Source organism: Crocuta crocuta, unplaced genomic scaffold (genome assembly GCF_008692635.1).
Source record: "Crocuta crocuta isolate KB4526 unplaced genomic scaffold, BGI_CrCroc_1.0 scaffold61, whole genome shotgun sequence".
Lineage (NCBI taxonomy): Eukaryota > Metazoa > Chordata > Mammalia > Carnivora > Hyaenidae > Crocuta > Crocuta crocuta.
Genome location: NW_027528369.1, coordinates 11,320,770 through 11,333,578, shown reverse-complemented (window position 1 = coordinate 11,333,578; position 12,809 = coordinate 11,320,770). Strand labels below are relative to the sequence as shown.

The 12,809-nt window shown below is 53.5% G+C and overlaps 1 protein-coding gene across 1 annotated transcript in view; it reads right to left on the bottom strand.

Moving 5' to 3' along the window:
* Positions 1 to 12,725, bottom strand: part of ZNF276 (zinc finger protein 276) — a 15,255-nt gene extending 2,530 nt beyond the window's left edge. Inside the window, exons 1-6 of the mRNA XM_077754139.1 lie at positions 9,312 to 12,725; positions 8,925 to 8,971; positions 8,384 to 8,830; positions 6,903 to 6,981; positions 5,594 to 5,677; positions 23 to 133 (exon numbers count right to left, since the gene is read on the bottom strand). Of these exons, the coding sequence (XP_077610265.1) occupies positions 23 to 133; positions 5,594 to 5,677; positions 6,903 to 6,981; positions 8,384 to 8,830; positions 8,925 to 8,971; positions 9,312 to 9,595 (1,052 nt within the window). The 5' untranslated portion in view covers positions 9,596 to 12,725. The remainder of the gene's footprint in view (positions 1 to 22; positions 134 to 5,593; positions 5,678 to 6,902; positions 6,982 to 8,383; positions 8,831 to 8,924; positions 8,972 to 9,311) is intronic.
* Between the last annotated feature and the right edge of the window lie 84 nt (positions 12,726 to 12,809).

Here is a 12,809-nt window from a genome sequence, read left to right as displayed (position 1 = left end):
CCCCCGGCCCCCAGGCCCTCACCTCTCACAGCGAAGCTTGTTCTTCCAGCCCGGCTTGGGGCCGGGCTTCTTGCGCATTTTTGGTTCTTCAGCCTTCTTGGCTTCTTTGCTTTCACCCTTTTTACCAGAGACCCTGTGAAGGGGGAAGAAGGAACGATGTCATCAGACTCCATGACGCTTCTCCCTGTTCCCCAGGCTTCTCTCTCAAGGGGGAGGGGTGGTGGCTGTGTCAGGCTCCCACGCCAACCTGCCTCCGTCCCCGTGCTCACTGGTGGCCTTGCGGACCAACCCCTCGCCACCAGAGTGAGAACACGCCCGGCAAAGCCCGAGCCTCTGTACTGCCGCCTCAGCAAGGCGAGGAATGGGGACCACGCTGGCTGTCAGGACAAATCCACTCCTTAAACCTCAAAACCAAACGCTACTTGGAGGCGTCATGGTGGCGCGGCGAGGCTTTAGGGGTGGTCCCTCCATCAAGGTGACCACTAGGCCAGAAAAAAAGACCAGAATCGGGGCGCCTGGGTGGCTTAGTCGGCTAAGCGTCCGACTTTCGCTCAGGTCCTGATCTCGCGGTTCGTGGGTTCGAGCCCCGCGTCGGGCTCTGTGCTGACTGCCAGCTCAGAGCCTGGAGCCTGTTTCGGTCTGTGACTCCCTCTCTCTCTGACCCTCCCCTGCTCACGCTCTCTCTCTCTCTCCTAGAAATAAAAACATTTAAAAAAAAAAGACCAGAATCAACACTTTTGGAACCCGCTGGGAGGTGCACAGCTCCGGGAAGCAGGCGGGGACCCGGAGGGAGCAGTTTGATCTTGGGGACAGGGCTGGGAGCAGGCAGTGAGGACCTTCCAGTCAGTCTGGCAGGCCCCTGAAGGACTAGCTCCGGTGTAGCAACTAGCCCCCTGTGAGGCCTAGTGAAGACACACGCACACTTTTCCTTCCCTGGTTAGATCAGCCGCTTCAGGGAAGCTGCATTATACGGCAGGCCTACAGCGAACGTCCTTCTCCGCAGGGAAGGGCTGAAGGCTCTGCCCTCAGATCAGGACCAAGACAAAGGCACCGTTTTCACTGCTGCTGTTGGAAAATTCCCTCTGTGCACAAATGACACGATCTTGTATGTAGAAAACCCTGAAGAATCCACACACACACACACACACACACACAAATAGACAAAGTCAGCAAGGCTGCAGTGTATAAAATCACACAAAAACTAGTTCTGCTTCTACGTAGTAACAACGAACAACATGAAAAATTTTTAAATAACTGATTTGCAACAGCATCGAAAAGAATAAAATGCTGTATGCAGGAATAAATTTAACCTAGAAGGTGAAAACCCGTACACTGAAAACTGCAACACGCTGCTGAAATTAAAGACCTAAGTAAGTACAAAAACATCCCGTGTTTATGGACTGCAGGATTTAACACTGCATCCCGAAATTTCTTACACAGCTACAGGAATGAAACCGTGTGGTGCTGGCACACAAAACAGACGGAAAGACTAACCGAAGAGAACGGAGAGACCAAATATAAACCAACATAAGAACAACAGACTGACTTTTGACAAGGGCGCCAAGACCACTCAATGGGGAAAAGACAGTCTCTTCAACAAATGGTGCTGGGAAAACGGGGTGCCCACGTGCCCCAGAACGTACACGGGCCCTTACCTTCCACCATATACACAACCTAATGGATCAAAGACCTACATTTTAAGAGCTAAAACCCTCAAACTCTTAGAAGAAAACACAACCTTTGATGTGGCAACAGTTCTGTAAATATGACATCAAAGACAACGCCACACAGGGTGGCTGGGTGGCTCAGTCGGTTAAGTGTCCAACTTAGGCTCTGGTCGCGATCTCTCAGCTCATGGGGTTCAGGCCCCATGTCGGGCTCTGTGCTGACAGCCTGGAGCCTGCTTCCGATTCTGTGTCTTCCTCCCTCTCTGTCCGTCCCTCGCTCGTGCTGTTTTTTTGTTTTTTTTTAATTTTCTTACTAGTTGTTATTTTTGAGAGAGACAGAGGGTAAGTGGGAGAGGGGCAGAGAGAGACAGGGAGACACGAATCTGAAGCAGCTCCAGGCTCCATGCTGTCAGCACAGAGCCCAATGCGGGACTCGAACTCCTGAACCAGGAGATCATGACCTGAGTCAAAGTCAGATACCTAACTGACTGAGCCACCCAGGTGCCCCCCCCCACTCTCTCTTAAAAATAATAAAACTTCTTAAAAATTAACCAAAAAATTAAAAACAGAAATATCACATGATCCAGTAATTCCACTACTGGGTATTTGCCCCCCAAAAAAGAAAACACTGATTTGAAAAGATACGGGTGTGTCTAAAACATAACTCAGCCACAAAAAAGAAAGTCTTGCCATCTGCGACAACACGGATGGACCTAGAGGGCGTTATGCTAAGTGAACTGAGAGAAATACCTCATGATTTTACCTGTATGTGGAATCTAAAAACAAAGCTGGAACAGACCTATAAATACAAAGAAGTGATGGGGCGCGGGGGGTGGGGGCAAAACGGGTGCAGGGCAGTGCGAAGTGCAGGCTTCCAATCCTGGAGTGTGGAGCCGGAAGTGCAGCACAGAATGGGGCTGATGGTGCTGTCACAGGGCTGCACGGTGACACACGGAGCTACGCTCGCGAAGCACGCAGCATGACACAACACAGGCAGCTGCTGCGTCACTGTGCCGCACGCCCGACGCTAACACAGTAGGTCAGCTGTACTTCAGTTTAAAAAATAAGCAGGGGCGCCCGGGTGGCTCAGTTGGTTAAATCGGACTTCGGCTCAGGTCACGATCTCACGGTTCGTGGGTTTGAGCCCTGCGTCGGGCTCCGTGCTGACAGTGTAGAGCCTCCTTGGGATCCTCTCTCTCTGCCTCTTACCTACATCCATGCTCTCTCTCTCTCTCTCTCAAAATAAATAATCTTAAAAAAATAATAAGTAAAAAATAAAATACATTTCAAAATTAAACACATGGGAAAAAACCAATATTGACGAGGGCGTGGAGGAATCAGACTCTCGTGCACTGCTGGCGGGCGCGGAAAAGGTGCAGCTGCTGTGGGAAACTGTAAGGCAGTTCCTCAAGGAGTTAAACCCAGAACCGCCGTGTGGCCCGAAGGCTGTGTTTCTGGTGCACCCGGAGAACGGGCTCGTTCAGGTACCTGTGGCCCAGTGTTCATAGTATCATTCACAAAAGCCAAAAGGTAGAAACAATCCAAAACGACAGATCAACAAACTGTGGTCGATCCATACAAGAGAATATCCTATTCAGCCAAGTTCTTTTCTTTAATGTTTAACGTTTATTTATTTTGAGAGCGCGTGCGCGCACACAGGCAGGCGCACCCTGGAGCACACGCAGCGGAGGAAGGGCAGAGAGGGCGGGAGAGGAACCCAACCACGCAGGCTCCAGCTTCGGCACCGAGCCCAACTCAGGGCCCAAACTCACAACTGTGAGCTCACAACCGGAGCCGCAATCAAACTCAGACACTTAACCGCCTGAGCCAGCCAGGCCCCCCTGTCAGCCAAGTTCTGATACATGTCACAATACGGGTGCATCTCAGAAACGTGATGTTAAATGGAAGCAGCTTATCAAAAAGGACAAACACACATTTCCACTCCTGTGAGGTACCTGGAGGGAACCAGCTTGGTGGAGGCCAGAGCCTAGGAGATGGGGAGGAAGAAGCCATTACTCAGTGAGTACAGCTTCCGCCTGGGACGATGGAGTTTAGAAATAGTGGTGATGGCTCTCACCACTGTTGTTTAACATAGTGCTGAAGTCCTAGCATCAGCCATCAGACAACAAAGGAAATAAAAGGCATCAGAATTGGCAAAGAAGAAGTCACACTTTCACTTTTCACAGATGACATGACACTTTACGTAGAAAACCCGACAGACTCCACCAGAAGCCTACTAGAACTGATCCATGAATTCAGCAAAGTCACAGGGTACAAAATCAATGTACAGAAATTGGCTGCATTTTTATACACCAACAATGAAGCAACAGAAAGAGAAATCAAGAAACTGATTCCATTCACAATTGCACAAAAAAACCACAAAATACCTAGGAATAAACCTAACCAAGGATGTAAGAGATCTGTATGATGAAAACTAGAAAACTTATGAAAGAAACTGAAGAAGACACAAAGAAATGGAAAAACATTCCATGCTCATGGATCGGAAGAATAAATCCTGTTAAAATGTCATTGCTACCTAAAACAATCTACACATTTATGCAATCCCAATCAAAATTACACCAGCATTCTTCTCAAAACTAGAACAAACTATCCTAAAATTTGTACGGAACCACAAAAGACCCCGAATAGCCAAAGTAATAATGAAGGGGAAAACCAAAACGGGAGGCATCACCATCCCAGACGTTAGCTTCTACTACAAAGCTGTCATCATCGAGACAGCGTGATATTGGCACAAAAACAGACACATACACCCATGGAGTAGAGAACTCAAAACTGGGCCCACAAATGTACAGCCAACTAATCTTTGACAAAGCAGGAAAGAGTATTCAATGGAAAGAAGCCTCTTTAACAGATGGTGCTGGGAGAGCTGGGCAGCAGCATGCAGAAGAACGAAACTAGATCATTTTCTCACACCATACACAAAAATAAACTCAAAATGGATGAAGGACCTGAATGTGAGACAGGAAACCATGAAAACCCTAGAGGAGGAAGCAGGAAACAACCTCCTTGACCTCCACCGCAGCAACTTCTGACTTGACACATCCCCAAAGGCAAGGGAATCAAGAGCAAAAGTGAACTACTGGGACCTCATCAAGATAAAAAACTTCTGGGACGTCTGGGGGGCTCAGCTGGTTGAGCGTCTGACCGGCTCAGGTCATGATCTCACGGTTCGAGGGTTCAAGCCCCGCGTCAGGCTCTGTGCTGACAGCTCAGAGCCTGGAGCCTGTTTCAGATTCTGTGTCTCCCTCTCTCTCTGACGCTCCCCTGCTCACGCTCTCTCTCAGAAATAAAACATTAAAAAAAATTAAAAAAAAAAAAAAGAANGAAATAAAACATTAAAAAAAATTAAAAAAAAAAAAAAAGAAGAAGAAAAGGACGTCAGGCTGCCTTTTCAATTTTTGCGTTGTGTTTTCTTGGGTGATGGTGTCGCGCTCCTGTGTTTTCACTCTACTATGAAATGCTCAGCACACTCACGTGCAGCAGCGATTAAGTGCGGGTGTTCTGGGTGTCCTGGGCATGGGCAGGGAGAAAAGTGACCCCATGAACACCAGCCTTCCCTGCCGGGATTTTCTATCCAGAGAGAAAACCCAAATCCTTGAAAAGGGAAGGTCAAGACAAGGGCCCCGGGAACAACTCTCCAAGGAGGTGCCAGAGGCAGATGTGAGAGCAGCTGCAGGGCTGGGACCCCGAGCCGCCGAGGACCTCGCTTGGCACAGAAGCAGAAAGAGGTGCGGGGGGCGGTCCCTGCAGGAAATCCCAGGCTGACGGCACAGNGGGGATGAGGCTGGAGCCCCCATCCCCACTACTCCCACCCGGTGACCCTGCCAGGCAGACGTCGGCTTCGAGGCCACCCGGGGAGGCCCCCCCCAGACCACGTGGGCACGCGTCAGGACTGCCCTCCTTACTTCTTCTCTGGGTAAGGTTCAAAGGATTCGTCTGAGGACTGGGCACTCTGCTTCTTGTCAGTTTCCTCTTCACTCAGGGCATCCCTAGGGGAGAAGAGAGGCCCGTTAGCGAGGGCCTGGGGTGCACGGCAGCTCCGATGACACTTCCTGTCTAAAAACACCACCAAATGTCCATACTCCATGTTTTAGCTCTCCTGAAGAGGTCTAAAAACAAATCTAAAATCCCCAAATCTCTGGGCACATCTCCTAACAGAAAGGGCAGCCCAGGGTCACTGAAGTCCAGCAAGCTGACAGCCCCCCAGAAGCCACACTCCCTTCACACCAGGACCCTGAACTTGCAGAGTCTCTCTCTGGGGCCCCTATGCAGCACACGAAGGCCTCAAGGAGGTGGGCTCCTCACGAAGCGGACTCTCCGACTACGGGCCACCTACTCCCCCCAACTGTGAGTGCCCATCCAGCTGACCGGTCAGCCGTCAGCTTGTCACCTTGCAAAGGTCACAAAGTCCAGAAAAAGACGTGTATACCTGTAACCTTCACCCTAAAGCGTAACTCCCCAGTGTGCAGGGCAGCAAGCAGAACCGAGCCTGGCGGGGCCCGGCCTCCCCCACAGGCCAGACTGGAGGCTGGCTGGTGGCCTCTGGGGCAGCCTGCGACCCCTCCTGGTCTGGGGGTGTTTCTAGCAAACCCACTTGGGCTCTTCCAGCACCTCACTCATCACCGGCACGCCCCTGGATTCATGCCAAAAATCGTGCCGTCCGTCTCCCTGTTTGGACAAGGGGACATCTGTGTTCCAGCCACAGCTTACGTGGCAGCGTGGAAGGGGTGTGAAGGCCGGCTGGTGTGTGGCTGCCACCACGAGTGGCGCTCAGCTGACAAGGACGAGGTGGCCCCAGGCGCGAACAGCCCCTGCCAGCGGTGTGTCCTCCTTACAGAGCCTCCGCCCCGAGTCACGATCGCGTCATGACACAGGGCCAGAGACGGACTTCCCTGTTTGAGTAACATCTACGGCTGGCACAAAGCCATGGCCTTGAAGGAGACAAGCCAGCAGCAGCACAGGAGCGACCACAGGGCTCTGACTTCCACACCTCCCGGGCTGTGCTCCCCCTACAGACGCGTCGGGTGCGGGAGGCCCTGCGGACCCAGGAGGGCCCCTCAGAAACAAGCCTGGGGGCGCCCTCGGCCACTCCTCTCCTTCCACCTGAGAGAGGGAGAGCGTCCTGGCCAGGACACGGGCAGGGAGCCCATAGGTTGGCGGAGTTTGATTTTCCAAGGAGGAATTTTAGGCTATTTAAACCCACTCTTCTCTCACCCCTCAGAAAGGTCACTGAACTCGTCTTTTACCCGATCATCCGAGGTTGAAGACGGAACCTGCTTCTCACCCAACCGCCCTGAGAAACAAAGAACAAGGCTCCCATTACCACAGAGGACGGGCAGCGCCCCCGGCAAGGCGGCCCGCGCTCACCTGACAGCAGAGCCTTCCTCGCGGGAAGCCTGGGGTCCTCCAGCCTGAAACCCCGCCCACCTCCCAGTCCCACCCCCCACGAGGTCCCTGCACAGCCTGACAGGCCACCCCATGTCCAGCACAGGCACGGGTGGCACCAGGCCCGAGCGGACGGTTCAGCGAGCCCAACCCTTCCCCGAGGCTCAGACCCAGCTGTGTCAGGAGGGACGGCCCCCTTTGTGCGTGTTCCGAGTCGTTAAGAAAACCATTATTATCAAAGCATCGCATGCACACAGCTGAAAAAGCCAAGCAGTCCTGGGGCGCCTGGGGGCGCAGTCGGCTGAATGTCTGACTCCCGATTTCGGCTCATGTCATGATCCCAGCGCCATGGGATGGAGCCCTGAGTCAGGCTGCGCACTGAGCGTGCAGCCTGCTTAAGCCAGCGCGCTCTCGCGCTCTCTCTCTCTCTCCCCTCCCCCGCTCCTCTGCCCCTCTCCCCAGCTCGTGCGCACACGTTCTCTCTCTCTCTCTCTAAAAATAAAAAATATAAATAAATAAAAGACCAAGCAGTTCTAAAAACCCTCTGATACGATTCCCTCCTCGGCTCCCAGCATCTGTATGCACCGCTCCCTCCCTCTGTGTGTGTGTGTGTGTGTCTCTCTCTGTGTCTCTCTCTCTCTCTCTCTCTCTCTCTCTCGGAACCATCTGGGCAGCTACACTTTTTGTAAAGCGCCACCAAGAGCGGGAACCAGGAGCCGCCGAGCTGCCGCGCAGACGGGCGCACAAACGGAGGCTGAAGGAAGCGGGAGGGGAAGCCAACTCAGCCATCCGGACACAGAGTCCGTGAACGGCTGCACCCAAAGCACAGGCTGTGGGACTGGGTCCCAGACAAGGGCCCTGCGTTTCCTCTCGGCCAGTTGGCAGAGGAGCCTATCCGCACAAGTCCCACTGGGATGTCACCAGGACGCTGGCGGGGACCCAGGGGAGGACGTGCAGCTGGCCCAAAAGGGCCTCAGAGGCACCAGCTGCCGCCCCACCCCAGGTCCCACAACAAGGGTCCCGTTCTTCTCTCTCCTCTGGCCCCCGGGCCCCAAGCAGGCTTCGAGCAGAAGCCCAGACGGCGGCTGGGCAGCCTTTACGAAACCCGCGGGAACAGCGGCCTCGGGCCCTCCCTGTCGTCAGATGCCCGTGAGGAGCTGCTCAAGGAGGCTCCCATCTCCCCCCACCAGGGCCTCTGCGCGCGGCCGCGTGCACACACCGCCCCCAACAGGACAGACATCCGCTCCCCTGAGGGCCCTGCCTGGCGCAAGCCTAGGAATCGTGATCCAACGGCCCAGAGGAGCTCCTACCTGGGGCCCCACTTGGGGGCAAGCTTGGCTGAAGAGCGGGGCACAGCCCAGGCCCCACAGGGCCGACATCCGAAGGAGGCTGGGCCACGTCCGCGCTGGGCAGCGTCTCGGTCTCGGCTGGAGCCGTGGCGGCTCTGCTCTGGGAGCTGTGAGGCGCGGCCCCTGTAGGGTTGGACCCCCGATGCTGGGCGAGCCACGGGGCCATCTCCTTGTCCCATGTCCACTTGACCGCCAACGCACTGTCCAGCAGGAGGGCGCCACAGCTGGAGTCGGCGTCCATGGTATAGTCGTGGCCTTGGTCACAGCCCCACACGGCTTGGATGACACCGCAGTACTCGGAGGACAGCGTCCTCTGGAGGCTAGGCAGGGCCCCGCAGCTGGCCGCGTGTCCATGCACCCAGGCCACCAAGCCGCGCAGGCCCTGGGGGCTCGAGGTGATCAGGTCCACTGAGGAAAGGCACAGAGACGCCACACCCATGGCCGGTCAGCACCCAGCCCGCCTGGAGCCCACCCACCCACCGCACACCGAGGGCACACTCACCCAGACACGCTCCCTCCTCTGCCCCCGGTGGGGGCTGGGCACCGACCCTGTAAAGCATCAGCACGGCCGTGAGTGGGGCCAGCCGCGAACAAGACGCAGGTTCACCAGGCTCCTTCCACAGGCCACCTCTCACGCATGCAGTCTGGCCTTTTACTTCCAGAGGCTGTCCCCTTACACCCAGAGCCCTCTGTGGCCCTCACCGCCCCCGAGCACGTCTGTCTGTCTCCCTCACACCAGTCGCACTGGTGGTCACACGTCAGCTGCTCTAAGGCCGGTCGTCTCCCCACTGCAGAGGCTCCCCGGCACGCCCTGTGCCCAGATCAGCCCCAGGACGCAGGGCACGTGGCCCCTGACGCCCACCGCACCAAGGGAGGAGGGAGTGCCTACTTGGTGCAAGTCTTCCGGTGGCCCGCTGGGGAGGCGTTCACTCTCTGCAGGAAGGACGTGAGGAGGCCGTGGCACTGGTAGAACTGGGCGTGGCAGTTCTTGCAGACGAACTGAGACAGAGCTGGGTCCTGGTGGACAGCCACCCCCAGCAGGTGCTGGAAGTCCCTGATGAACACACGCTCCCCCGGGGGCGGGCGGTCTGCGCTCTCCCCAGGTGCCCCGCCAGAAATGCTGCGGAGGCTCCTGGAGGAGAACTTCCCGTGGCAGAGGCGACAGTGCCCCATGGCAAGAGCCCGGCCGGGTCCTGGGCAAGCACAGAGGACAGGAAGTCAGCCGGCAAGGCTGCTCGACGTGCGGGGCGTGGAAGGCACACGCTCCCAGGAAGCGGGCGACCGGCCCTCGGGGAGGTGAGGCCCGTGCTCTGCCGCCCTCCCGGTCAGCGCGGAGAGGAAGCCTGCGTGCCATGTCCCACACCAGTCCCTTCAACACAAGGCCAGTCCGAGCCAAAGGCAGGGCTCCGGCTCTGGGCTCCTGGCTGAACACAGCCTTTTGGGAGATGTGGTCAGTGGAGGACCTTCTGGTCCAGAAAACCTTCCGGATAATTCTAGTGCTTCTCCAACAAGGCTGCAATTACTCTAATAACAAAACCAGACAAGGACACCACAAGAAAAGAAAACTACGGGCCAATATCCCTGATGAACACAGCTGCAAATATCCGCAGTAAAACATCTGCAAACCAAACGCAACAATACATTAAAAGGCTCATATGACACGATCCAGTGGGATTTATTCCAGGGGCGTGAAGATGGTCCGACACCCACAAACCAATCAACGTGACACAACAGCAAAATGAAGGATTAAAATCACGAGCATTTCGACAGATGCAGAGAAAAGTATCTAACAAAACTCAATGCCCATTCACGATTAAAACTCTGAAAAATTGGGTAGAGAGGGAATGTACCTCAACATAATAAAGGCCACAGATAACAAGCCCATGGTTAGGTCGTACTCACAGGTGAAAAGCTGAAAGCTTTCCTCTCAGATTAGGAACAAGGATGCTCACTCTCATCATTTTTATTCAACACAGTGCCAGAAGTCCTAGCCAAAGCAATTAAGCAAGAAAAGAAACAGGAGATATCCAAATAAGACAAACAGAAGCAAAAAAACTGTCTGTACTTGCAAATAATACGGTATTTATAGAAAACCCTAAACACTCCACCAAAAGACTCTTAAGAATAAACAAATTCAATAAAGTTGCAGGATACAAAATCAATAATGAGCTATCAGAAAACAAATTAAAAAAACAGTCTCGTGGTGCCTGTGGCTCAGTCGGTTAAGCGTCTGACTTCGGCTCAGGTTATGATCTCACAGTTCGTGGGTTTGAGCCCCGCGTCGGGCTCTGTGCTGACAGCTCAGAGCCGGGAGCTGCTTCAGATTCTGTGTCTCCCTCTCTCTCTGCCCCTCCCCTGCTCACGAAGTCTCTCTCTCTCTCTCTCTCTCTCAGAAATAAATAAAACATTAAAAAAACTTTTTTAAAAAAGAAAAGAAGGGGCGCCTGGGTGGCTTAGTCGGTTAAGCATCCAGCTTTCGCTTAGGTCATGATCTCGCAGTTTGTGGGTTCGAGCCCCACGTCGGGCTCTGTGCTGACTGCCAGCTCAGAGCCTGGAGCCTGTTTCAGAGTCTGTGACTCCCTCTCTCTCTGACCCTCCCCTGCTCACGCTGTCTCTCTCTCTCCTAGAAATAAAAAAAAATAAAAAAAATTGAAAAGAAAACAGTCTCACAACTGCATCAAAAAGAATAAAATACCTAAGAATGAATTTAACCAAGGAGGTGAAAAACCTCACGCTGAAAACTATAAAATGCCGATGAAAGAAATTGGAGACACAAATAAAGGAGTGTTCTGCACTCGTGGATTAGAAAAACACTGTTAAAATGTTCATGCTATTGAAAACCATCTATACATTCAATGCAACCTTGATCAAAATTCCAGTGACATTTTCCCCAGAAATACAACAATCTTAAAATTTATATGAAACCACAAAAGATGCCAAGAGCCAAAGTAATCTTGAGAAAAAATAAAGCTGGAAGCATCATACTTCTTGATTTCAAATTATATTACAGAACCACAGTAATCAAAACAGTACAAAACAGGCATAAAAACAGATGCACAGATTAACAGAAAAGACAGCCCAGAAATAAAACCATACGTATGTGTGGGCAATTAATTGACAACAAAGGAGTTAAGAGTATATAATGGGTTAAGTGTCCAACTTCAGCTCAGGTCATGATCTCACACTCGTTAGTTGGCGTCCTGAGACGGGCTCTGTGCTGACAGCTCAGAGTCTGGAGCCTGTTTCGGATTCTGTGTCTCCCTCTCTCTCTGTCCCTCCCTCCCTGTGCTGTGTGTCTCTCTCTCAAAAAATTAATTATTATTAAAAAAAATTTTTTTAATGTTTTATTTTTGAGAGAGAGAAAGCGTGAGCATGGGAGAGTCAGAGAGAGAGAGAGGGAGACACAGAATCTGAAGCAGCTCCAGGCTCCGAGCTGTCAGCACAGAGCCCGACGTGGGGCTCAAACCCACAAACCGTGAGATCATGACCTGGGCTGAAGTAGGACGCTTAACCGACGGAGCCACCCAGGCGCCCCAAGTAATTAATTTTTTAAAACGACACACTGGAGCGTCGGAGTGGCTCAGGTTTACGTTAAGCATGGACTCTTGAGCTCACTCAGGTCCGTACCTCAGGGTTCCTGAGTTCCAGCCTCTAAACAGGCTCTGTGCTGATGATGCAAAGCCCGTTTGGGATTCTTCTCTCTGCTCCTCCCCTGCTTGTGCGCCCTCCCTCCCCCTCTTCTCAAAACAAAGAAATAAACTTAAAAAGACACACATATATATATATTTTTTTACTAAATGCCTTCACAGCTATAGAACTTCCAAAAAGAAGCTAGAAACTTCCTTCCTCCTCAAACCATGCTCCTGAGACCAGCCCTGAAGAAGCGTCCTCCAGGATCCACGCCCTGAGCCTGCGGTCAGCGCGGCGAATACGAGGCCAGCCCACCTCCCGGTCCCCCAGGGGGATTCCACGAGCGAAGGCACAATCCATCACACGAAGGCGACGCGCGGGCTCACGCGGATCCCACCCTCGGGCGAGCAGCTCGGGCACTTTGCGCCCTCTGTTCTGTTCTAAGGAAGAGGAAACAGGCTCAGAGAGGTTCAGCATCTACCTCAAAGCCACCGGGCTCACGGCAAAGCCAGGACCGAAACTCTGGCCGGCCAGACTGCAAAACTCAAGCAATCGTTACTTAATGAGCGAAGAGTGGGCACGGAAGGGTCAGCGGCCTTGCGAAACGTCACCCCGAGCAGGGTGCCGCGGACGCCGAGCACAGGCCGCTCTCACTCCTTCGCTGCGCGGAGGCCTGGTCGGCCGAGCGGNCCGCCGTTCGGCTCCGTTCGGCTCCGTTCGGCTCCGTTCGGCTCCCTGGAAACGGGGCGGGACGGAG